Source organism: Silurus aristotelis, assembly GCF_946808225.1.
Source record: "Silurus aristotelis genome assembly, chromosome: 6".
In the NCBI taxonomy this organism is placed as follows: Eukaryota; Metazoa; Chordata; class Actinopteri; order Siluriformes; family Siluridae; genus Silurus; species Silurus aristotelis.
The window spans coordinates 10,889,182-10,916,990 of record NC_139579.1 but is presented as its reverse complement, the minus strand read 5'-3'; the positions used below and the strand labels follow the sequence as shown (position 1 = coordinate 10,916,990).

General features: G+C 37.5%; 1 protein-coding gene and 1 long non-coding RNA gene across 4 annotated transcripts in view; one reads left to right on the top strand and one right to left on the bottom strand.

Annotated features, from left to right (window-relative positions):
* The window catches only part of cgnb (cingulin b), a 37,417-nt gene extending 17,881 nt beyond the window's left edge, over positions 1–19,536 (top strand). The window contains exons 6-21 of one of the 3 annotated variants that reach the window (XM_083543233.1): positions 421–500; positions 1,506–1,638; positions 2,107–2,319; positions 3,243–3,370; positions 7,251–7,347; positions 7,792–7,989; positions 8,742–8,831; positions 9,796–10,041; positions 10,982–11,152; positions 13,592–13,753; positions 13,979–14,068; positions 14,183–14,266; positions 16,083–16,201; positions 16,344–16,452; positions 17,969–18,132; positions 19,116–19,536. In XM_083543233.1, the coding sequence (XP_083399359.1) occupies positions 421–500; positions 1,506–1,638; positions 2,107–2,319; positions 3,243–3,370; positions 7,251–7,347; positions 7,792–7,989; positions 8,742–8,831; positions 9,796–10,041; positions 10,982–11,152; positions 13,592–13,753; positions 13,979–14,068; positions 14,183–14,266; positions 16,083–16,201; positions 16,344–16,452; positions 17,969–18,132; positions 19,116–19,248 (2,217 nt within the window). In that variant the 3' untranslated portion in view covers positions 19,249–19,536. The remainder of the gene's footprint in view (positions 1–420; positions 501–1,505; positions 1,639–2,106; positions 2,320–3,242; positions 3,371–7,250; positions 7,348–7,791; positions 7,990–8,741; positions 8,832–9,795; positions 10,042–10,981; positions 11,153–13,591; positions 13,754–13,978; positions 14,069–14,182; positions 14,267–16,082; positions 16,202–16,343; positions 16,453–17,968; positions 18,133–19,115) is intronic. The other 2 variants (XM_083543234.1, XM_083543235.1) reach the window with 2 other exon arrangements.
* LOC310727201 lies at positions 3,556–5,787 on the bottom strand. Its single transcript, XR_014533968.1, has 2 exons — positions 5,040–5,787; positions 3,556–4,967 (listed from the first exon to the last, which is right to left on the bottom strand). It is a non-coding gene; the product is annotated as an uncharacterized lncRNA (long non-coding RNA).
* Positions 19,537–27,809: the final 8,273 nt, after the last annotated feature.

Sequence of the window (27,809 nt, the reverse complement as noted above, 5' to 3'; positions counted from 1 at the left end):
TGTGTGGTTTAGTTGTGGGTGTATATTTGAATTAAGCGTGTGAGCAATTAGACTCATCTGTGTTGTGTTACCTCAGAAGACAGTGATGAAGTGGCACAAAAACACATGTGTAGTGCAGGGATGCCTCTGCCAGCTGACTCACCTGAAACTCTACAGATGGTCAAGGAATGACAGTATCAGGTGTCTCTCAGGGAGGACTGGTTCCCTTTAGAGTCTGATTCCTTCCCAGGGAGGTTTTTCCTCACAGGAGTCATCTCATGCCGATTCATCAGAGGATTAAAGTATACAGTTCTCTAAAGTTGCTTTGTGACAGTCTGTGCGTGTATATATGTGTATATGTGTGTGTGTCTCTGTGTATATCTCTGCTTTTTTCTCTGTTAAATCGATTGATGTTGCTAATGGTAATGTGTGGTTGTGCAGGAGGAGAAGGAGGCAACAGGCACTCGCTTACAACAGCAGCTCGCTCAGACCAAAAGAGAACTGCAGCATACCCAGGATCGGTAAAAAAAAAATAATAAATTGTGTGTGTGTTTCAAAGAGAGCGATTCAATTCAAAATTCTTCTAAATGTTATAAATCGGAATGTCTGGTCTCTGACCAGCAAAAGAACAAAGTAAACGCCCACCTTTCATATGAATATACTCAACACACTATAAATATAACTGTTCACCGATTTGCTGAGGAAAATGTACATCTCTCGTCACAGTTCGCTCATTGTTAACAAAAGACAAGCATAGAGGTGTTTTTATTTTTTTCTGAAATGTCGTAATTCCAAGTTGAAAGTAGGATGAATTAAACATAAATAGATTGATGGCAGATAAAATGTGTGAGATTTGGTTGTGTATCGGTGTTTTCCAACATCATTCCATCTCAGTATTTTCTTCGACTACTTTTGGCTTTCAGTTCGCTCTAACCAGCGATCAGGAACACTCTGTAAATGTGTAACACTCGGTAAACATTGTGTAAAAGTATTTTAGGAGCCGGGACCGAACAAAACATGACCTTTCTTCCAGTTTACAAAACATTGCGTTATACATCTATATCAGTATTTCGGTAGAATTCTTCTAAAATCCATCTTTCATTGAGCTTAAATATAGACGATTAACTTCCAGCTTCACACATCACTTTAAAACACTATATAGACAAAAGTGTTTGGACATCTGAAAGTTGCTGCTATCGATTATTTTAGTAATCGAGTATTCTTCCGATTATTCTGAAGAATAATTAAGTAATCGGATAAGTACTTTTCTTTATTATAGAGCAATACTAAATTTAGAAATTAAGACCCTTAAAATGAACAAATAAATTGTTTCCTTTTTAGAAAAATTAAAATTTTTATTGCTGAAATTGCACACAAGAATATCTGTGAAAACTAAACCCCATTTAGTGCATTTATTTGCCATTTAACATCAAAATGAAAATAGAAATATATACATAAAAAAAATAATAAATAAAAATAAATTGTAAATTTAGATCCAAATGGATTCTTTTTTTTGTTTTGCTCAGAATGGCAGAGCTGCGCTTGGAGAAGGAAGGGCTGGAGTCTCGCTTTCATCAGCAGGAGGATCAGCTGGCTCAGCTCCAGGACGAGCTGAGAAGAGTATCGGAGAACACACCTCAATCAGACACACTGCACATGGTAAAGCAGACACACAACACCCATGGACTATTTTTCAGGTGGAAGATGTTCAGCTGACTTTATACAGCATTTTGGCTTTCAGTGCCATGCTGTAATCGTAAAGATTTGTAGGAGATGTATGTATGGCTGGTGATTGTAGGCTAGACCAATCCTGGGACTCATTTAGAGAATCGCTGACAGGATGCCAAGCCATGGAATCTTTCATATTTCATATTGTAAAAGAATCTTTTAGCGGTGATCCTTGAGTCACAACAGATTATGTTTCTTGGGTCTTTGTCCCAAACAGGGGCTTTATTGACTACACCTGATGTTTTATTTCCACTATTTGGTTAATATCGGAGTCTTCATGTACCCCAAAATACATATAATACCCTTAAACTAATAAATACCACCATATACTGTATTCACAAGCCACATGCAGCCCAAAGCTAAACAGCCCATGTTTTCATTATGCTGATTTTCCATCAGGACCTGATGACGCTTCAGACCGAGCTGACTGAGGCGATGATGCTGAGGCAGAAGCAGGAAGAGACCCTGCACATGAGAGAGAGGGAGCTCACTGCACTCAAGGGGGCACTAAAGGACGAGGTGGCTGCCCACGACAGGGAGATGGAGGCACTCCGGGAACAGTACAGCCGAAATATGGAGGCACTTCGGAAAAGCATGGAGCAGGTCTCGCAGGTGTGTGTACGTATGTCTTAGTATATTTGTACAGTATCTCACAAAAGTAAGTACACCCCTCACATTTCAGCAACTATTTTAGTATACTTTTTAAGCGACAATACTATAGAAATAAAACTTGGAGATACTTTAGAGTGGTCAACATGCAGCTTGAAAAACAGTACAAATTTACTGTCCAAAGTGTTAATATTTTGTGTGAGCACCATTGTTATGTAGCACTGCCTTAATCCTCCTGGGCATAGAATTCACCAGAGCTGCACAGGTTGTTGCTGGGATCCTCTTCCCCTCCTCTATAATGACATCACGGAGCTGCTGGATGTTAGACACCTGGCGCTTCTTCACCTTCCGCTTGAGGATGCTCCACAGGTGCTCAATAGGGTTCAGGTCTGAAGACATACATGACCACTCCATCACCTTCAGCTAACCTTTGGGGTTATTATGTTGTAAAGCTGCCGTTCAGCCCAGTTTCTGAAAGGAGGGGCATCATGTTATGCTTCAGAATGTCACAGTACATGTTGGAATCCATGTTTCCCTCAATGATCCGCAGCCCCCCCAGTACCAGCAGCACTCATGCAGCCCCAGACCATGATGCTACCACCACCATGCTTGACTGTTTGCAAGGCACAATTTTTTTGGTACTCCTCACCAGGGCATCCCAAACCTCCACACATGCTGGACACATCAGACCACAGGACATGGTTCCAGTAATCCATGCTTTTGAACAGGTTGTCTTCAGCAAAACATTTGCAGGCTTTCTTGTGAGCCAGTTTCAGAAGAAGCTTCCTTCTGGGAGGACGGGCGTGCAAACCGACTTGTTGCAGGGTGTAAAGAAGCTCCTTTAGTTCATCAGGAATTCCTGTGTATTATTCAAGCCTCTTTTATTTAATTCAAGTGACCCATTTATAAATCCACCTCTCTTTCAGTCACAGAATGAGATAGAGGAAGAGCGGCAGAAAGTGAACGTCTCCATTCTGGCTCTGGAGGAGGAGCTGGACAGTTACAGGGAGCAGGGCGAGCTCTGGAAGGAGCAGATGACCTCGGTCAAGCAGGAGTGAGCTTTACATTCAGCACACACAATTTCATTCTCCTCTACAACATTTAACATCCTACTACATTTAAACCTGAATTTAAGCCTAATATTTGATATTTGGGAAAAGTACATGATGCAGGTTTCAGATAACAGATAACGTATATATACACACACATATATAATATCTATATAAGGATCAAATAATATTTATTTTACTATGTCCTGCTCTTAGTGTAGTATTTTTTATATTAAAAGTCATTCATTTGCTATACAAATCGACCTTTGCACATGCAAAAGGCTGAACCAAGTCGACAATCTGTTTTTTAAGCTTTTATCTGCAGCCTAAAGTTTATTATGTACTTTAGATTAGCACAGGGACACAATTGTATGTGTCAGGAGTTTCCCTGCACAAGACGGCTTTATCCTCGGTTATTTGTTTCCGCCTGCAATTATACAAGAAATGGTTTGTGAATATGGCGCTCAGTGTTTGTCTAATTGCCCAGGCATTCCTCTTCTGGTTGTTTCGGAAGCTCAGACAGGCTCAGACCAAGCTCCATGCTCCTGTCAATCATTAGTGTCAATGTCGAAAATGAATTTTAATTACATTTTTTTAATGGGAGGGTTACAGTAGTGTGGTTCATGTGTGTTAATTCTAAATACACACCTGGTGTTAAAGCAGCCTGAAAGTTCTCAATGTTTGACTCATTATTTATCAAAGGTGTCAACATTTTTTTTTTCTTTCTTTTTTTCCTCATGCAAGTTATCATATGTAAACACGCTCATGGGTTGGTCTGTTAAACACCAAATCCTTTCATCTGTATGGCCCTAGCTGTCGCTTTTGCAGTGCTAAAAACATTAAGTCAAGATATACAATATTGACAAAAGTTTGTATGCCTGGCCATAAGATTGTGGGGTTTTTGAACATCCAATTCCATATTTTGGTCTGTATTTGCAGTTGGAATAACCTTTACTCTTCAAAACTAGATTTTGGAAAGTACTTGTGGAGATTTGAAATTGAGAGTGAATTTTAGAGTCAGAAGTGTGTTTTAAACCCATTGTCAGTTTTCTACAGTTGAAACCAAATGGGCCAACATTCTGTTAATATTAATAGTTTTAATGCAATACAATAATAATGATGATTAGTCTTAAAAGCAATATTCGTCAAATCAGCAATAATCTTCCTGCATTTCCTTTTCTTTTTTTTTCTTTTCTTTATTAAATCACTTGGACTACATTGGGAGCAGGTGATATTTGTCAGTTCTTTATACACATTATAGTGAGGTATCTTGAGTTAAATTCCATAAGGATTGACCTCGGTTTATATGTATGGCACAGTACAAATGAATTAAACTGAATGGATGATAGGATGATTAAACTGATAGTATGAATATACACTATATGGATAAATGTTTATAGATACTTGACAATTAGCTTTTTTAAAATTTTATATCTCATTTCATATTTAATCTCTATTGGCTGTTTTTATAAACTCCACTTCTCTGGGAAGATGGTCCACTAGATTTTGTGGAGATTTGGTTTGAGGTCAAAGAGATCTTTCACTTCAACCCATGTAAAGTATATTTTAGAAGCTGGATTTGTGCACATGGGCATTGTCATGCTGGAACAGATTTGGCTCTACAAGTTGAAGTGCTATATATTTTATTCACCTGCATCCAAAGACATCATATACAATTGTGTGCCTTCAAGATTGTGGTAACATTTTGGGAAGGAACCACATATGAATGGAAAAGTCAAGTATCCCAATATTTTTGTCCATATAGTGTCTTTAAATTTTTTAGGAACATAAAAGACCAGTTTTAAAGTGTTAAAAATTGTGTTTTGTTTTTGCTTTTTTATTTGCTTTTGTTTTTCTTATGACTGACTTTACCTTTGGTTTCTGTTTGCCAGGAACAGACAGCACAACACTTTTCAAAAGTGAGAAAGATGTCTAGATTTACCGAACGGCTTCGGACTGCATAAAGAAGCAATACATACTGATCACTTTCAGGCGTTTGGACTTATATAATTGAAATGCCCACAGTTATCTATAAAATAAAATACATACAAATTGTACATGTATTTATTTTAAACATTAAATGTGGTAAACATTTATATTAAGGGTCTTTTTTTATTTTTTACAAAATTATCTACTGCATTAGGAAGCATTTAACAGAACTTCAGAATGGATTAACTACAAGTCAAATTATGGACATTATTAATTATTTGATTGAAGTAATGCTATTTTTAATATTGAACCAAATTACAACCAATCTACAAATAATAATAATACATCTGCAGTGATTAAGGATTAAATACACTGTCTGGCCAAAGAAAAAAGTCCCACACTTATATTTTGCTGTGGCATTGTGTCAATAACCTCATGCATCAACACATTTAGCATTTATTTCCAGCCAAAGTTGAAGTGATTTCTTGCCAAGATTTTGTTGATTTTATTAAACTTAAACCTGAACAAATAAAGCAACCTCAGATCATAACCCTGCCCCCACAGGCTTGTACAGAAGGAACTAGGTATGATGCATATATCTTCTTTCCCTTATCCTCACTCAGACAACATGACCTTTTCTCCAGAGTCCAATTTTTATGCTCTCAATTTTATTAGCCGTGCTGATAAGTGGTTTTTTTAACCACAAATTTTAGTCCCAATGTGGTCTCGGATCTCTTGGATCTCTCGGATTCCTGCTTTTTTTCTGACCACATTTCTTCCTTAAAGATGATGGTTTACCACTATTTATCCTGATTTTAATATTGTGACAGCTCTTAACCAAATATTAGTAATTTCAGCTTTCTCCTTAGTTAGTTTTGGTGCCTGATGCACTCAAATCCAGACCCTTATGAAATAGAGTAAGTAGAGTACTTAGAGTAAAAATAGAGTATCTTCTCCACGAGCACAGGATATGTCTATGGCCAGGCAGTGTGTCTTCATTTAGATTTTCAGTTGTTATTTTGCAAAATTAATTAATGATCGTGACAAAAGACTGTACACTTAGTCCAAATAAATCTTTACATTTTATGCATATTATTATTAGATGATTGATGCCAATTTATGGTAATGGAATGAATATTATTTCATGCAGACACTTGGTGTGACATCACTGATAACTTACTTGCTTACAACATTCCTGGTGATGTTTTTTAAATAATGTTGAATATTACTGTTATGGTTTTCATGCTAATGTAAGCTAATGCAGTAAATAATGAAGGAACCCTTGATGTAAAGCGCTTACCACAATTAACCACAATTTACCACAAATGCTATGTATTGCTTCTTTGATCAAAACAAACCGCTAATAACACCATCTTGAAATCTGCAAAAGCTTTAAACCTAATGAGCAAAAGCAATGATTATATATGTATATAAGCAACAGCTATCAAATCAGGATTCGTGATCAAGGCAGCGATAATGAACATGCAATGCAAATTAAATCAAGGGCGATCAAATGGGGTTATGACTAACCAGATCATGCGTTTCAGGTGGGATGTTTTTGCTAACCTGGTGCTTCTTTACTAAAAAATATTACCAAAATGTCTGATTCTTTGATCGTCTGTGTATGTGTGTGAATGATGATTATTATTATTATGTTGTTTACGATCTTGCCACCATTTTGTTCACGAAGAATGTCTACTTGTTTACTGAATTGCTTCGACAGGACTGAGCCAAAAATTTGGTGTATAACTCCATATTCCCTTCACATTGTGTTCTGTTTTTTTCAATGTGTAAAGAAGTGAATTCGTTAAACAAGTACAATATAATGTGATGATTGATGATATATGGGGGCTTGATGTATGTAGGATTTATGGTTTATCTTAACTTGTTCCGTGTTATGTCGTGTGAATGTGTGTGGGGGTTGTTGATATAATCCTGAACGGTCTGCTTGTCTAGACTGCTGCAGGCTCAACAAGAAAAGAAGAATCTTGAGGAGAAACTTCTCAGCCTGAAGAAGCAGACGTGTGAAACAGACTCGCACTTTCTCACTCAGGTAATACATCTATTTAGATTTAGGGCATTTAGCAGACGACTTTTATCCAGAAACAAATATAAAAGTGCTTGGAAGTTTCTATCAATAAATAAATCAACACCATGTGCGTTACCACGTCTGCAATTTCATCATGGACAGCAAGTTAGAACAAAGCGCAAACGTGAAATTCTGCATAAAACTGGGCAAATCTGCCACAGAGACGTTTGACATACAGCGATGTGCTGTGTGTAAATTTTTGTGGAAACAGATGGGGAAAGAATCATTGTGGCTGGTTAAGTTAGATGTTCCAATGCTTGTGTCCTTATAGTGTACATTGTTATTTACAGTTAGCTGCTAGCTTGTTTCCTACAAAATCCCAAACTTGGAGACTCTTGTGTCAGACATACATTTTTTTTTTTTAGACATTAAATTGTCGGTCATGTCAAAACAAACATATATGATTAGGCCCAAGAGCTGCAGCGCCGTCTCGACGATGTGAAACAGGCACGTTTAACAATCGATGAGCAGAAAGCCGAGCTGGTAAAGAAGGAGGAGGAGCTCACATGCCTGAGAAGAAGCAGTCAAAACAAAGAACAGGAGCTCAAGGCCGAGATCAACAAACTGAAGGACCAGTCGAAGAAGGACAAAGAGGAGCTTTCCAAGGTGCTGGAAAAATTTTCCTTCCGTTTTTCATTATTAGAAAGAGAATGATTTCAATATTTGGCCTGATAAAGCATAAAAAAAGATTTTGGAAAATAAGGCAATCTATATGTATAACTTTAGACAATCATACGATCAACACGAGTTGTATCCCACAGGACATGTTTTTATGCTGGAGATTGATCTGAAGATCTCTCAGCTTCACAGACGACAAAAAAAAGTTTGCCTTGTGATTTTGTTAGTTAAGAAATGCTCGGCTTTGTAGTAATAAAACACTGACAAATGAAAATGCACCAACCAGTGCTGTAAACTATGAGTCCTGCCATGTTTGTCAGTGTAGTGTATAGTGTAGTGAAGTGTTTTAATTCAACACATTATAGTTTAAGCTTCAAAAATGTCAAAGCTACAAGACTTCTGTCATAAATGTTTGTGATACCAGAATGATACAGAGAAAGATATGTTGTGTTAATAACTGAGCAATCGATAGCTCCACACCTCGGACTTTTCCTTTGACTTTTGACTTGGAGTGCTGTAAAAGTGGCAGGAATGCCAGTACAAGCTCTTTTTCAGCGCAGTGGTATGGTGGATGGTTAATAAATAATGCTATACGCTGTATTGTTTTGTGTATTCATGAAGTAGTTTGAACTGACTTCAATTTCTTTGTCCTAATTTTGTTGTTTTATAATCATAGTTATTCTACTTCTTCTGCTTGTTTTATCAATTATCCTTACTTACTGTATCTGCCTTTTCCCAAGGCTTCACTGTCATCTCAGGATCCTACCAAAGACAGTACTCTCGACCTTCAAGAGGCCAACACTCGCCTTAGAGAAAGAATTGCTCGCATGGTACAGTGCTCACATGTTCAATTCACTTCAGTATTTTTTATAGCTCTTATGTTTATCCCCATAAACTTATTCATTTGTATAATTTACATGAAAAAAAAAAAAATACACCCTATATACAGTGCCTGGACAAACACTTACATAGTTTTTGTGGGACACATGCAGGTTCCTCTTGTTTCTATGCACCAATTTGACTATTTAATGGTATAAAGATTTATGTTGACCAAACAAATATGTAAATGTACAGATGTTACACTTTTTTCATTGAAAAATCATCCATTAGCATGATTAACAATTTTACACACAGTTAATTTCTCCAAACATTCTGCTGAAATACTTTGCCTCTATATACCTTGACCCTTAGCAAAGGTGTTTTTTTACCATTTGGAGATTTCTTATGATCCAGTTGAAAAGGTTTAGGTGCGGTGCCTGGGCAGGCCATTCCATGATTGTTAGCCCCCAATACGAAGGTCTGATCTCTAAATAACGCTTACAGAGCTGGTAATTGCGCTTCGGCTCATTGTCTTGTTGGATGGTGAAGTCGGTTCCAATGAGCCACAGTCCAGACCGAATCGCATGGCGTTGATGTATGGAATGGGAGCCATGTTGGTTCCTTTCACCCATAATAAGTCTCCAACCTTCCCTGCTCCAAAACAACCACAACCCATTAAGCTTCCACCTCCATGTTTTACTGTGTGGGTGAGGCAGTCTACTAACATCATCTTCTGCTCTCTGTCATATAAGTTCTTCTGTTAGAGCCAAAAATGTCAAATTATGACTCATCTGTCCACAAAACGTTCTTCAAGACATTCACTGTTCAATTCTTATTTGTTTTTGACTTTTACCTAGTTTGTCGCAAAGAATCAAAAAGGGAACATGCATGAGTCTCAAAAACCTTACGACTAGCTGTTTCCAAACTGGTGACAAGCTCTGTAATAAACACAATCCATGCACTTCCTTTTTCCAGTCCCAGCTGCACACCAGCCTGCCCGATGGTAGGGATCCAGATGCGCTGGAGGACGAGAACCGACTCCTGAAGACGCAGATGGAGGAAGCACGGCGTGCAGCGTCCCGTCTCAGCCACGAGAAAGAGGAACTCGGACGGCAACTGGAAGAACGGGAAAAGGAGCGAGAGACTCTGCGGCGTAACAAATCTGAACTCGAAGAGCAGAAGAGGATGCTTGATCGTACACTGGAGAAGATGAACAAAGATGTGGGTATTTTTGAACATGTAAGACAGCTTATTGTAGTGATATTACAGTTAGCAAAGCAAATGAGTGAAGATAATGATAAAGGCATAAAACAAGACACCTCACACTGGCTACATTCCGTAAACGTTAAGTGACCGATTGACTTTAGCGACACTTAAATCAGGAGGTATACAGGTAAGCCCCGAGTTCTGTCTTAGGTTAGGCCAAGTTACGAAGGGGTCATCGAAACCTGTCTCTATTATAAATCGGGGACTACCTGTATATGTAAGTGGTTTTTAATTTTTCTTCGTCTTTCGGCTCTTTCAAACTAACTACCTGCACATCCATAAACCTCCTCCTTGGTCTTCCTCTTTTTCTCCTTCCTGGTGGCTCCATCCTCAGCATTCTCCTACAGATATACCCAATGTCCCTCCTCTGCACATGTCCAAACCACCTCAATCTCGCCTCGTTCACCTTGTCTCCAAAACGTCCTACATGCGCTGTCCCTCTAATAAACTCATTTCTAAAGTTTTACATTTTTTTAATTGTTTATTTTACTGCTTGCTGGTATTTATTTATTTATTTTTTATTCATTGCTAGAGACTCAAAGCACTTTTGTACGTCGCTCTGGATAAGGGCTAAATGCCGCGAATGTAAATGTAAAAATGAAAAACACAACCTTATGTTGCGAAATTGCCACTATTTTATTTTGTTTATCATTGAATTGAATGAATTCATTGCAATTTGTACAACACGAGTAGCTAATCAATAATAATTCATCTCCATCACTCACCTGCTTACACCAAATTCACCCCGAAGGCTTTCTTATTTTGCATCACTACATTTTATGCCTTTTTGATGTATTTTTTTATTTTTTATAAAATCCTGCTAGAATAAGATATTATCCTCAAGATGATCGTTAAATGGTGTTTGTAAACATTTGTTTATGTCATTGTTTTACAGATAGACTTGATGATGGGCGATTCTCGGCAGTCCGTTCACAGCCTGCAGGTTCAGCTAGATGACTTCAGGGATCGTTCTCGTAAAGAGCTTCAGGAGTCCCAGAGGCAGAATAAGGACCGGCTGGCTGAGCTGCAGAGAACGCAGAACAACCTCAAAGCAGCGCAGGACGAGGTGAGGGGAAATGCCACAGGACCTTTAGTTGGCTTTTTGTCCTCCTCTAGTTAATTATACACACAGTAATCTTTTGTATTTCTTACATGAACAAATAACCTGGAAAATGTAAATGTAAGTAGTAAGTAAAACATGATCCAAAATGAATATAATACATATAAAACATGATATGGACAAAAATATGGAGACATGTGACTTTTCCAGCCATACCTGGTTCTTCTGCAGACTGGTAGCCAGTGGAGGACAGTGAGGGAATAAATGTAATTTGTTGCTGTACTTAAGTAGCCTTTTCACGTATCTGTAATTTCCATTTGAGGAGACTTGAACTTCGATATACATTTCAAAGTCAAATGTCTTACTTTTTTCTTAACTACAATTTGTGAAATCAGTCCTTCCTTTTAATTAATGAGGGGATAAAAAACTTAACTGGTCAAACACTCAGCAAGCCACCAATCAGGGAACTTGTTTTGATTGCTGCATATTGGTATCTACTTATCACCAAAATACAGTTCTACAGCAAGCAGAACATTTTGAGAGAAATAAATGATGGAAGAAACTCCTGACTCGAACTCGCCACAACACCTAATTTTTAATAGAAACCAAAGTGTTTGACTCTTTAATATTATTCTATTACTAGATTGTTGTGCTAATTGTACTTTTAGCCAAGTGAAAGTTAAAAGTAGTAATATTTTACTTAATGTATCTCTACTTTAACTCAAGGACATGGTTTGTTTACTTCATCCACCACTGCTGGTAGCACAAAGTTGGAGGCAAACAATTATATTGTCTTTGGATGTGGTAGCATGAAATTTTCCCTTCACTTGCGCTAAGCGACCTGTTTCGGCATGACACTGCCCTTTGCACCAAGCGAGTTGCATGAAGATATGGTTTACATGGGTTGGAAGATGTGAAAGTGGCTTGCTATTGAGCTTTGACCTCTGATCAAGTGAACTATAAATTGGAACCCTGGACTGACTGGCGCTTTACTAAAGCCCTTGTGGATGAATGAATCTCCACAAGCACACTTTAAAATCTACTGGAACATCTTCACAGGAGTGTTTATCTTATTATAACAGCAAATGGTGAATTGTCTATAAAGTCTAAGCATCATCGTACCCAGCCGATCCTCCCTGATATACAAGAGATATATGCGCTCTGCGCTCTGCGTATGAGCTTTTATGCCGTCCACAAAACATCAATAGAACAAGTGCATTAGTACATGACGGCGTCCACGGTACCTCCAGAACCACTGTCTGAGTCGTGCTGCTATTTAGAAATACTGCACACCTTCCAACCAATCAGATTTGAGAACTCAAATTCAATTAAATTCAATGTAGAAAAATTTGTTTTGTATTACACTCTTAACAATGTACATTGCTTCAAAGCAGTTTTACACAGAGAAAGAGGTTGTAAAGTGAAAATGTATAAGTTTAGTGTCTGTCAGCAGTCTGTATGCCTGATGAGTGAGCCAGTGGTGAATATGGCAAAGAGAAACTCCCTTAGATGGTATGAGGGAGAAACCTTGGGCCATGCAAATAGTCAATGTGGACATAGAGGGAGTTATCTGATATTTTAACTATTTTCTTTGGGCAAGCTGACTGCATTATTTTAAAATCTTGGTATACAGGTTACTAGAGGTCGGCCGTGGATTTTACTGGTACAAATAGCTAGATTGGATTGTACTTGCTCATAACCGATTAATTAACCGATTAAGAACGTTTTTAAAATGGATACTGATTTAAAAAAACAAAAAACAAACATAAAACCCATAATACAAAATTGTAATTAATTTCAAAATGTACTAATACATTTTTTCAAATTAAGTAAATGTTCATTTTATCTGTTAACTTTATTTAATGCACTATAAAATGAATGACGTACAGCACGCAGTTTGACGTGTCGAAACAATCAGCACGGAACGGAAGTGATTCACCTCTAGAGGCTGCTCTCCGACTGTATACGGACAGCGGTCCTTCTCCGGCTCAGCCGCAACCCGGGAAAAACTATCAGTATGGATTATTATCAATAGTCTATAGACTATAGATCCAATAACAAGTTTAGTTTGATGTTTTCTTATTTAGCAGATCACATCAAAACAGACAAAATTCTTTCAGCACAATGTGAATACATCAAGACTGTGCAACTTTCTTTTTTAGTGTTCTAGATATAACAAAATTAAGGTGGAACTCCTTGGCCACTAGAACTTCTGTATTTGACTGTTTTGTTTTTGCGAACAGTTTCAGGCAAATATCACTCACAATTATTGTCATGTTGGCAGAAATTTTGATCTAGACGCCATTACCTTCTCGGTTTCTTAACAGACTCATATAGTGTGCTCTATTATTGTTTATTTTTTTTGCCAGTAACCTACTAAACCCTTGCTTGAATTTTGATTAGTTCCTCTTTGATTGTGGTGACCTGTGTGGTGGTGTGTATTAGGTGTTGCGTCTAAAGAAGGAATTGCTGGTGTGTTCTGAGGAAAGGGATGGTGCTCAGCTGGATAAGGAGCTACTGAGCAGCCGTCTCAAACACCTGGAGAGTGAGCGGGACAATGAGAGAACCTCTCAGACGGACCGCAACAGAGAGATACGGCTTCTAGAGGTGGGTGTGTGTGTGTGTGTGTGTTCTCTATATACATCCTTTTTCTGCTGGTATAGAGGCAGTTCATTTGATAGTCAAATACAGGACACAGGACATTGTCTGATGGGAATAGTGCAGGATCCAATCTGATTTGGGCTGAGTGTTTCCTGTTAATATAAAGAAGCATGTGCGTGTGTGCGTGTGTGGGGTGTAAATGTGACTCTCTTATTTGCCTACACGTCTTAGGATAAAATAAAGACTTTGGAGATAGAACTGGAGGAGGAAAAGACTGGAGCAGAGCTTTTGAACGAGCGCATCACACGAAGCCGTGAGCAGGTTGCCAAATCCCAAACAAATCCCCCAATGTCTTTTTATTTTTAATTTTTTCAATTTTTTTTTTTACAGTAACCTCTTATTTAATGGTTATTTTATTTCTTTATTTTTTTAAAGATGGATCAACTCCGCTCTGATCTGATGCAAGAGCGCTCAGCCAGACATGACCTTGAGATGGACAAGAGTTCAGTGGAGAGACAGGTACACAGGTTTTTATATGGCCGTGTCAAAATGATCATGAACGCCTCACTAAGCATTTAAAGCAAAAAATATACTTGACGTGTACAGCTTTTATTCTTCAACATTTGCTCAATATGCAGTATTAATGCATTCTTCTGACACTTTAATTGGAACACCTGCACCCCATCTTTCCAGTGTTGGGGATCATGTGTATACTGCAGCTTAAGATTCCTGTTCTTTAGTGACAGAAGTGAAACCTCAAATTGTTGCTTGTTTGGGTGTAACTAGTCAGCATTTTTTTTTCTGTTCTCACTGTCTCTGTATTCTATTTAAACTCTAGGACTGTTGTGTGTAAAAAAAAAAAAAAAAAAAAAAAAATCCCAGGAGATCAGTAGTTTTCCCCGGATTTGTTTTTGGATGTGCACATTAAATGGAGCTCTTGATGTTACGCTGCCACGTGATTCTCTGATTTGAGATTTACATAAATAAGCAGGTGTAAAGGTGTTCTTATTAAATTGGTCAGTAAGTGTATATCAAATAAAAACACTCAAAATGACTAACTTTGCCAGTCTCTGGAAAGATTTAGGATTAGGGATTTTCATTTCCATAACTGAGGCAGAAGCGTATGACAGCTAATGATCGCAAGAATGCAGTTAAGAGGAGAAATGAATTTGCATATAAAATATTGGTCATAAATTATTGGTAACTTTCTTAATACTAAAAGTGTTGCGCCAAATAAAAATGAAATATATGCAATATGCACAAAATGTTTTTTTATTTTATTTATTTATTTTATTTTTTTATTAAAAAGCTTTGAATGTTTTTTATTGGTCAGTGCCCCCTAGTGGAGGACAGTGTTTAAAAGAAAGTGGATTAAGTCAAGTGGATTTTAGTGTCATTTCAACCACAGTTGATTACAAGACAGTGAAATGAAACATCATCCTCCAGGACCAAGGCGCTACATAAAACCACATGAATTAAAAAGCTAGGATTTCCTCAGCCTTCTCAGGAAGTTGAGATGCTGCTGGGCTGGCGTTGAAGGTCCACGAGGGAAAACTCGGTTCGGAAGTCATTGATGTTTCGAGGAGAAACAACTACATAACGGCGTGCTCATCAGCGACAAACTTACACTTATAAAGAACATCTTTTTTATTTTAATCACCACATTATCTGTGTAAAGCTGCTTTGAGACAATGTTCATTGTTTAAAGCGCAATACAAATAAAAATGAATTGAATTGAATTCACAACCAAATAACCAGTGCATGACATTTACATTTGCAGACCTGTCTGTCTGTCTGTTTATCTCGCTCTCTCTCTCTCTCTGTCTGTCTGTCTGTTTATCTCTCTCTCTCTCTCTCTCTCTCTCTCTCTCTCTCTCTCTCTCTCTCTCTCTCTCTCTCTCTGTCTGTCTGTCTGTCTGTCTCTCTGTCTGTCTGTCTGTTTATCTCTCTCTCTCTCTCTCTCTCTCTCTCTCTCTCTCTCTCTCTCTGTCTGTCTGTCTGTCTGTTTATCTCTCTCTCTCTCTCTCTCTCTCTCTCTCTCTCTCTCTGTCTGTCTGTCTGTCTGTCTGTCTGTCTGTTTATCTCTCTCTCTCTCTCTCTCTCTCTCTCTCTGTCTGTCTGTCTGTCTGTCTCTCAGTGTATTTTTATTTATTTATTTTATTTTTTTACACATACCTAAAAATCCAGTACGATGCATCCAGGAACACCGTGCTGAACGCAAAAATTTGCACAAGCCCTGTAGTGTGTGAGAGTGTGTAAGATTAGGATGTAAACAACACACACACAATCTGATTTCACAGAGAAGTTCAGTTTCCTTTGTTTCTTTGTTTCTCAGATGAAAGAGCTGAAGTCTCGTGTCACAGATATGGAAAGTCAACCTCGATCTTCTGCAGGAGTCACAATACTGGAAAGCAAAATCCAGGAGCTGGAGGATCGGTTGCACAGCGAGAAGAGGTGCGCGCACACACACACACACACACACCACCTATGTATAATCATACTTGTTATGACTGGTGTAAAATTATATGATGCAAAATAGCAAATGTTCAGTATTTGTGTATTAATTGGTTGGTTTTGTGTAAAAACGGCTGTTCAGAGAGAAAAGCAGCATTCAAGCAGCACAAAGGAGGATGGAGAGGAAATTAAAGGATGTCAGCGCCACACTGGACCTGGAGAGAAACCAGCATGCTGAACAGCGAGACCAGGTACACACACACACACACACACACACACACACACACACACACACACACACACACACACACACACACACACACACACAAATGAGGATTACCTTACCTTAAGGCTGCAATCAAACTAGACTTTGATCATATGCAATTTCTTTGGGTGCCTGCTGCAAATACGGCAGCTGCTGTGAATGTGGGTGGCTCCTGGATTTTTCGGGTTTCTGCTGTAAATATGGGCGGCTACCAGGTTTTTCAGATGCCTGCTGTAGATACGCTGCAAAAATGACAGCTATTGAATTTTTTGGGTAACTACCTTAAATGCAGGTTGCTACCCGATTCATCAGATACCTGCTGCAAATGTGGGTGGTTACCAGATTCCTAAGGTTTCTGCTGTGAATACGGCTGGCGACTGTATTCTTCAGATACCTGCTGTGAACACGGGTGTCTACCGGATACTTTGGGTACCTGCTTCAAATGCGGGCATCTACCGGGATTTTCGGGTGTCTGATGTGAATACGGGCGGCTGTACACAGCGACAGGCTGCAAAAGTTTGTGAGCACCTGAGCATAAGATTTGTATTTGCTTTTTAAGCATCCCATTCCATGTGCAGGGGCATGTGTGGGTCTTGGAGAAGTCTTGGAGAATCTCCAGTTTTTCTTTTCTTAAGCAGAGTCTAATTTTTAGATCGCCTTCAATAATACATTTTTTATTTAATTAATTTTTTTTAAATAAAATACAACAAAAGTCATAAAGAAACTCTATATAATATGTACAAAAAATACACTTACGCTGTATCCTGTATACTTTACTTAAGAGTATCAGCATTGTAACTGTAAACATTCCAGATTTTTCTCACATGCAGCAATCCTTATACAGCACTTGGGGCAGGATCTAAATCAGGGATGGGTAACTTTTAGTAATAAGGGCCAGCATTCTTTCTCCTTCATACCACGAGGCCAGATTAGTAATCCAGACTAACAAATATTACATAAAAACTCAATGTATTTTTTTAACTCAGTGTACAATTAATGTAAAGAGTTTACTATAAATCTTGTGCTGATCTGCTCATTCAAATGACCAACTTTGTTAAATGACAAGCGACACGTATTAATCTTAACAAATGTACAAAGACTGTATTTTTGATTAGAAGGCAAGAAAACGTTCTGAAACTACCCTCAGAAACCGTCAAAAGTGCTACATAAAACGGTTATTAAAGTAATAGTTCACCCCCCCCCCCCCAAAAAAAAAAAAATAAAAAATAAAAATAAAAATTCTGTCATCTTTTACACACACTTGTTTTTTGTTTTTTCGATCCTGTACAAGTTTCTTTCTTCTGTTTGAACACTGTTTTCATTGGGAATTGTTATTTTTCTTTGAACTCATTTTGATGTCAGAAATTAGCGCCCTCTACTGGTTGGAGAATTAACATCCTTATATGAAAGCAGTCTTTGAATTTTTGCAAAGATACTACGTGTAAAAGATACATAAAGATCTCTAATCTAAATAAAAGTAATAAAATGTTGTGTGTGTGCAGCTCGCTCTGCGTGTGAAGGCACTGAAGAGGCAGTTGGATGATAGCGAGGGAGAGGTGGAGAGACTGGAGGGCGTGAGGCGGAAGATTCTGAGGGACCTGGAGGAGCAGCAGGAGCTGAAGGACGTCCTGCAGGCCAAAGTCAGCACACTGGACAGCGAGCTGAGGTCTGTTCATAGTTACTTCCTGCATACATACTTTAACATTTATGGCATTCAGCAGATGCGCTTATCAAAATCCACTTATTTTATAAACAATCACTTAAGGGTTAAGGGCCTTGCTCAAGGGCCCAGCAGTGGCAACTTGGAGGTGCTGGGATTTTAACTCATGACCTTTCGATCAGAAGTCTAATGTCTTAAGCACTAATACTGATAATCAAACCACATGACAAGATGTCTTGTATTTGAAGCATTAGATATCCACTATATAGACAAAAGTATTGGGACACTTGAATTTTCCAGCCATATAGGATTCTATTGGATATGGTAGAATTATATTATCGCTTCACTTCATCCAGCATGACAATGCCCCTGTGCACAAAGCCAGCTCCTTGTAGATATGCTTTACATGGGCTGCAGTGGAAGATCTCCAGCTATAGATCAATTCAACCCTATTGGGATGAATGTGAACGCTGACTGCACCCCAGGCTTCCTCATCTCCCCTACATCAGTACCTGACTTTACTAACACCCTTGTGGATGAAGATGCACAAATCTCTACATGCACACTCCAAAATCTAGTGAAAGAGTGAAGGTTATTATAAGAGCAAATGAAGACTACATGTGGAGTGGGATGTTCAGAAAGCAAGATGTGACTGTGTCCACAAACCTTTGTATATATAGTGTGTATCACAAGAAGACATTTCTGTAATATATGATCTATATTAGTGTTTACTGTATCATAGTATATGTTTACTGCTAGCAAAATAGTGGTTGATGTTGGAAAACATTTGTTTTTATTTTCTTAGAAAGTTTACTATTAACACAAAATTCATTCAATAAAATGTCAAAAAAATTTATTTTACAAATTTCTTTTTGTCAACTGCATCCATTTGGTGTTAAATGATCAAATAATTGTGGTGATGGTGTTCCGTTGCGACACTAATCTCAGCTGTGATTTCTTTTGGCTTGGCGATTTGTGATGTTTGTCAGGAGGAAGATTCAGCAGACACGGCGTCCCACGCTGCTGTCCACTCTCAGCTCAGAGGAGGACGATGGATGCTTCGACTCGAACAGCATCGCCTCCATCCTGACAGAATCACCGCTTCAGACCACCACCTGCTGAAGATGGAGTGAAGCGAGCGAAACCAAAAACCATGACACTTGGATTTCTATCTCTTTTTATTGATAAATCGACCATACGTATAAACCATAACAGTCGGATGCCTTGTTTTTGTAAAGTGCCTGAATGTTCTAGCTTTGACGTGAGCTCACGAGAAAAAAATAAATAAATGATCAATACATTTCTTGTGAAATGAAGAGTTTTAGATACATTCAGAATCATATGCTGTCCTTTTTACTGTCCAACTGAATATATGGTTCTTTCTGATTAGTTTTATAAAGTGCTTTTTTTCCTATTTTGTGTCCATGTGAGTGTTTTTATATATATATATATATATAAAATGTACAAATGTACAAAGACTGTATTTTTTATTAGAAGGCAAGAAAACGTTCTGAAACTACCCTCAGAAACCGTCAAAAGTGCTACATAAAACGGTTATTAAAGTAATAGTTCACCCCCCCCCCCCCCCCCCCCCTTGTGCTCGAGATATCAGGGTTCGGCGACATAAAAAAAGTCGACATATCCGATGAAAAATGCTTAGAAAAAGCGAGAATTTGGCGGTTCCACTTCAAAAACGTCGACTTAATAGGGTTGTCAAGGTAACCGAGGGCGAGATAACCGGGTTCCACTGTATATTAAAAGCGTAAATGGTCTTTATCATTACACATGCAAACATTGTTTATTCCTAATATGCAGACAATATAAGGTTATTTTAGCCGTTATTTTTCACAGTGGCTTTGAAGCCTTTCTCGAATAATCATTCTTAGTATCTGCAGTAAGTCTCAAAACAAATCACACAAACAGCACAACACAATAGATTAGCTGCAAAAGCCTGGATTTTTCTCGAAATCCTTAGTTCATCTCTCAAAAGTAAGTATTTGTGTCAGTAAACATCTCGTTGCCATCAAAATTACAAGTCTCTTTTTTGTGATAAACAAGACCGTCAAAATGTTGTCAGTGTGACGGTGCACGGTTTCAGTGTTTCCTGGTGTAAACCACTGTTTGGAAGGGTGAATTTCTTCTGTATGACATTTGTGAATCTTAACCACACAAATGTACACATTACTGTATGTGGAATATTGATTGCAAGTGACTGAACAGGATTCACACTTTCACTGTACTGTGCTAGAGTTTGGTCATCTCCTGATTGTTTATCCATTTTCAGAAATTGTAATTCTGTGTTTTGCTCTGTTGTTAATTGAAGGTTCATGAGATTCAGTAGTCAATCATTGATTCTCGGCATCTGATGCCATTCACTCGCCTTCGATAGGAACGTTCAAGATTCATCTGCACAATTCATCAATTCAACACATTTACAAAAAAAAGTTTAACAGAAATGTGAAGAAAAGAAACCTGACAGACAACTAGTTTAAACATTTTACAGTTTTTCTCAGTTTCTTTGGAGCGTTTCTTAGATCAGAAATGAAATTCTCAAAACTACTTGTTCAACCTCCACATCATTTATTCATTTATGCTTATCATAAAAACATTTCTTGTTGCTTTGATTAAATTGCGACTGCTTTTGTATATTCATTTAATGGATTGTGTACGAGTGTCTGCTGTTTCCTACATTATCAGTTGTTTATGTTCATGTTGATCAAAATATATTATACTGGTTTCCCCTGAATAGTTTTAACCCCAAAACATCTCAGCATCAGTTCATTGCATAAGTTATTGAATGCAAAATGATTAAACCAGTTGTCAGAATCTGTCATTTAAACTTACACTTTTTTCTTGTAAATGTGTGGAATTGATGAATTGTGCAGATGAATCTTGTATGTCACTAATGAAGGCGAGTGAACTGCATCAGATCAACCAATAATCAACTAGTTCTCCGAAAGGTGAATCTTGTGAACTTTTAATTGGAGAGTGAATACAGACAGAGCAAAACACAGAATTATACATTCTGAAAATGAAGATGAACAACTAAGAAACAAACAAACACTTGTACAGTAAAAGTGTGAATCCTGTCCGTCTCTTGTAATCAATATAAATCAAATATTCAATCAAATAAATGAATTTGTGCTGCTGAAATTCATAGATGCCAAACAGAAAGCAGTCCAATTTTGTGCATTTTCAGTCCAAACCATAATTTATATCGAGAAATCCTGAAACTGTGCAGCATCATACTGAAAACACGACTGAACATTTTGATGATTTTGTTTTTGATCAATGACAAAAGGACTTTTCATTCTGATGGGAGTGAGATGTCATTTGACTAAGGATTGAACTAAGGATTTTGAGAAAAGTTCAGGCTTTTGCAAGAAATCCAATGCTGTTTGTACACATTGTTTGTGAGAAATGCACTTACTGGTTTGCAAATATTAAGGATGATTCTAGAAACACTTCAAAGCAACTGAGAAAAACTGTAATGATTTATGCAGAGAACTGATATATCGGGGGTGACGACTATTCAGGTGAGAACCAGTATAATATATTCTGATTAACACTTAAACAATTGATAATGTACGAAACAACAGACACTTGTACACAATCAATTAAATAAATGTACCAAAACATTTGCAAATTGATCAAAACAGGAAGTGACAACATGATGTGGAGGTTGAACGAGCAGTTTTTAGATTGACTTTTCTGATCTAAGAAAGCAAACTGTAAAGTTCCAGCTTTACATTTTTCTGCCATGATTTCTCATAATGCATCTAGAACAGGTTTCAATCCTCCTTCTGGATGGAATTCAATCGGAAAGATCCTAAAGATCTGTGCTGATACTGTGGAAGGAAAAAAAACTATGAAGTTGGATAGTGTCTGTAATTAATATAAAAAAATAAATGCTCTTATGTTACTAACTGTTAATAATTTCAACAATGATGGAATTATAATAAATGGACATTTGTCACCAAGATGAGGTTTTTATTTCGGAGTCAGGTTTCCCTCAACGTTTATTCCTTATAATATCTGTTGCCACTGGCTCACTCATCAGGCATAAACTTTAAATGGACTAATTTATGACCTTGAATTTTATTCTTGGGTCATATATATATATATTGCATGTAGGTGTTCCTATTTGAACAACTAGTTTTGAATGTATGTCCCATTGTCTTTTTTGAACTACACTAAAAACAGTAACTCTGTAAATCTCTATGATTTATTATATCTATAATGTTCCTATTATAATTTTTATCACCCGACTGTTTGCTCAATCAACTCAGTTTATGTGAAAAGACTCGAATGTGACTCTCAACACACCGATCTATTAAAAGAATAATATTAATAAGTCAAACACTCACTAGATTGATATCTATTAAAAATAACCTGAGCCCCAAAACTTCTTTTCACAGGTCTCAGGTGTTGTGACGAGTCAAGTTCAAGTCAGGAGTTCAAGTCAGGAGTTCAAGTCAGGAGTTTCTTTTCATTCATTTATTCCTCCCTTAATGTTCTGCATGCTTTTGTTGTGACGTTAACGTGTATGTTGCTCGATCCTGGTTGGTGGATTGCTGTTGTGTTTGACCACTTTAACCCACTCATAAATAAAAAAAGGAACGACTGATTTCACAAAATGTAGTTAAATAAATAGTAAAATATTTTATATTAAAATATCATAAAGTTCAAAATAAAATTCTCCCCAAATGGAAATACTTCTGTATGGTACAGATATGTAAAAAAGCTACTTAAATATAGTAATAAATTACATTAACCTCGTTATTGCTGCCACATGACTGTCTGATTAACAATAATTTGAAGTTACAGGTTTTCATGCGTTTCTCTAAAAGTGCTTAATTAATGTACAGTATATGCCCTCGCTTGTCTCCGTTCTATTAAATCTTTAACTATAGCAAATTGATAGTTTTAATAATACGATTTTCTTTTTATTAATAATAAATGCACCATCTTAGATCGCCAGACCCCACAGTGGATATTGAGGACGTCTGAGAAAATAATTGGGGTCTCTCTATCCTCCATCATGGACATGTACCTCACACACTGCATTCTTAAAGCCACCAGCATTGTAGCTGAACACAAACACACACCTCACACACACACTTTACTCTCCTGCCTAGAAAGTGGTACCGAAGCATTTCGGCCTTTGGACTGCATAACAGTTTCTGTCTACAAGAGATCAGACTTTCCAACATAAAGGGACTGGACTGACACACACACACACACACACACACATACACACACACATACACACACACACACACACACACACACACACACACACACACACACACACACACACACACACACACACAGGCATATACAAATAAAAAATCGGATTTAGTTTAATAAAAAGTGGTATTGCACATATTTGTATTTGTATTGAACAATTGGAAGAGCATTTGAGTGTTCGATCTGATTGTCGGGTATCAAATCACACCGTTTAAAGACACTTTATGTTCATGTTTCTGCAACCGTGATATTATTCATGAGATTTCTTCGATATTTGGTATCCATTTAAGTAAAAAACAAAAACAAAAAAAAACCACATCACCTTCTATGTCTCTAATGAACCAGCAGGTGGCAGTATTATTACACCAAACTAAAGCCAGTCATGAGAAAGAGGTTTGATGTAATAATGACCAGTGGTTCTGTTTTCAATACTTCTGAAGAAGCTGTGACACGCTTACATTTATTATTTCTTTTTTATTACTTACATTAATTATTCAAAAATAACTCATCCTTAATTCATCGCATTATACAGAGTGACTATCGAGAACATCCTGAGCAACTGCCTGGATCATAAAACCTGCAGTGGATAATAAAGACAGCAGAGAAGATCATCGTTGGCCAGTTTCCCTCTGTCATAAACATTTACACCACAAGCAGCATCTGCACAACCATCAGTATTGTGGACGAGCCCACGCACCTTGTACACACACTCTTCACCCTTCTGCTGACTGAAAAGTGGTGCCAAAAATTTAGATCGTCACGTCCAGCCTGTGAAACTGTTTCATTCCACATGCCTGGACCGCAGTGACATGCACAGTGAAAACCCACCACTGAACATCAACAGCTTCTACGTGGAGATCGTTCAGAACCTTAATACCAGCTCCTTCACAGAGAAAGCTATAAAAGGCCTCAGCTCCCACCACCTATCCTCACAACAATCTACAGAGGGATCATCAAGAACATCCTGAGAAGGTGCATCACTGCCTGGTTTGTCAATTGCACCTAGAGTGGAAATTAAGGAAGGCTGAGAAGATCAGCAAGGTTTCTATTTAAACCAGGAGCATTGTGGACAACCACACACACACACACACACCATGCAAACCATTAACATTAACATTATTTATTATTATATTGACAATGCATTCGCATTAACACACTTTACTCTAATCAATTCGACAGTGTCCCCTGTGTCTGATTTTCGGTGTCTTATTATGTAGTTTGCACACGTTCACTTTATAAAGTGCCTGATTTAGTTTTGTGTTTTGCATCATACAGTGTTACTTTGTGTTCTTTCATGCAGTCGTGAAAGAACTGGTGTTCTGAACTGTATATACCTCAAATGACAATAAAAAGCCACTTGACCTCTTGTGTAGCATTGTATGTGTAACAGATCTGGATGGATCATGGATTTAGAGTGTTTTGGTGAACTGGGACATTCGGATGCTGTCATCTGCCCGCTCAGGTTTGTTGATAATGGTGTGGCGTGTTCAGTGTTGGGGGTAACGCGTTACAAGTAACGTGCGTTACGTAATAATATTACTTTTCTGGAGTAACGAGTAAAGTAGCGCGTTACTTTATAAATTTACACATTAATATCTGAGTTACTTTTTAAAAAAAAGTAATGCGAGTTACTATTCAGTTAAATTATTTTGCATAAAAAAAATAAATACTGAATTAAAATGAACGTAGTCACGTAGAATCGCGCACTCATACGTGCGAGCCGCGGGAACAGAAGCTGGTCAGAAGCGGAGATGGCAAACCAGAGAATGACATTACTGTGATGGAAGTATTCTTATTATTTTAAAATAGTCGAGGAAAAGGAGAAAGGAATAATGGTTAAGTGTAGATTATGTGTTGGTGAAAAGCTCTTGTCAAATGCAAAAAATACCACTTAAAAAAAAAAACGTCTGCATGCAAAGCACAGCACTATAGATGTTTGTGTGTGTGTGTGTGTGTGTGTGTGTGTGTGTGTGTGTGTGTGTGTGTGTGTGTGTGTGTGTATAATGTTGCCTATATGGAAATGGAGACAGAAATATAGAAAACTTTGGCCGACTTTCCACCACTGCAAATCTATGGACTGCTCAGAATAAAAGTTCTCCGTGGGAGACACATGTACAATGCCATCGCAGCGGAGAGAGAGAGAGAGAGAGAGAGAGAGAGAGAGAGAGAGAGAGAGAGAGCAAATTCACAGCTCATTTGCTCTTTGTGGGAAGATAAACTGCCACGGTCACTGATAATAGCGCAAACTTTGTAAAAGCATTCAGAATGTTTCAAGCTGATGATGATATTTACGGAATTGCACGTTTTACGTGATGACAGCGAAAGGTATGTTTTCCCTTCACATCACCGGTGTGCAGCCCACACCCTCAACCTTATAAACACGAACGATAGTTACATTCCTGACGGCGAAGGCAGATTGAAAAGCAGTGTACAAAAGTGCGACTGGAAAGGGTTCAGCCTTGTGGTCAAAATTTATTTTATTGTTCTATAAGAAGTTATTAAGCATTTTAAATGTTTAGGAAATGTCTTTTGCCCTAATATAACTTATTTCTTAATGGCAATTATCTATATTACACCTGTTACACCTGTAAGGCCTGAAAGAGATACAAGTAACGCAAAAGTAACGCAAAAGTAATATAACGAATCACTTTCCATAAAAAGTAACTAAGTAACGTAATTAGTTACTTTTTTGGGAAGTAACTCAATACTGTAATGCATTACTTTTAAAAGTAACGTTGCCCAACACTGGGCCTGTGGACCTTCTGCCTCTCCATTTTAGTTACGCTGCCATAGCTAGTGTACAGTCTCTACTTACACACTAAGCACATTGTACAGTGTCTTTAAATGTTTATGAAACAATGAGAACACTTAACAATCTTTATTTCTGTCTCCCTCTCTCTCACCCCCTCTCTATCTAGTTAAACATGCTCCTGAGGTACCAGTGGCCAGTGATCCTGTCTGTTTTTCATCTGCCTGATTCCTCCTGACACCTTTCTCTGGGTGAAGTTTTCTTCAGTTGAAGACCACTCTGTGTAGCTGGGGATGGTTCCACATTAACAACCTAGAGATCCATGAAGTTACTGAGCAACTAAAAGAACTTGAGGATGGCTTTAAGACTGTAATCTACTGCAATGGCTCAGAACCCCAGGTTGCAAATTTTGCGTTTGTGTTCATCACTGAACTGCACACCTCAACAACGATGGAACTGTAATGAATATGGCAGGAAGTTTTCCTCACCACAGTCACCAATGGCCTCTTTAGGGATAAATGTATTATTATAAGAACAAACATATACATTATATTATAATTTATTATATATATATATATATATATATTATTTCGTAAAGCTGCTTTAAGACAATGTCTATTGTTAAAAGCGCTATACAAATAAAAAACGATTAAAATTTTATCTTTTAAATTATTTTCAATTTGATTCAATTTGATTTGTATGTTTTTTTTTTTTTTACAATGGACATTGTCTTAAAGCAGCTTTGCACAGATAAACAGTAATAAGGTTATATAAAAGAATGTGTTAGTTTATTGCCTATACGTTAGTCTCATTGTGTGCAGTAATGTGTGCGTAAATCTTATAAAATATCATAATATAAAAAAAATATAATACCAATATTAAAAAAAAAATTTTCATCATTGATTACTATTCAAATGAATTTTTACTAAAATACACTTTAAGCCCAAATGTGTCGTGTTTGAAACATATACTGGTTAAAATATATGATGTATGATATTTATCTGACATGCGAGGAGCATTTTATAGCATTAGAAGCGTCTGTTCAGAATTATTGGCATCCTTGATAAAGATGGATTAAATACATTTTGAAAAAGGGCCTCTATAATTAATAAGCTTAAATTCACATTATGAAGTTGAAGAATTTATAAACCATTCATGGTGTCATGTTTCACAATATGAGCCAAAGACCACCAAGATGGCCTGCAGATGACTCAGTGTGTCGCTGTGCTTTTTTTTAATCACTCCCCTCTGGGAAGAGGCTGCAGACCATCAGGACCAAAACCCACCGCCACAAAAACAGGTTCTTTCCCATCGTCATCTCTGCTTCCATAAACACTAACATTACAGTAATGTAAACCCCACACTGTTCATTTCATATGTTTTATTCAACACAATCAACAGGGACCACTATATTGCAGCCCTTCACCTCAGACTTATTTGGGAAAAATGATCATTGCACTGCTTTACTTTTACATTATTATTTGCACTGCCTCACATTACATCCCCTGCACAAACTGTATAGTTAATGTATTTATCTTTATTTATTATTGTCTAACAGTAATCCCCCCATTTATTGTGGTGTTTACGTTCCAAAACCGGCCGCAAAAATGCTATTTTATGTATACAGTACTGTACTGTATTTACATTTTACGGCATTTTATAATTAATAATAATATTTTTATTA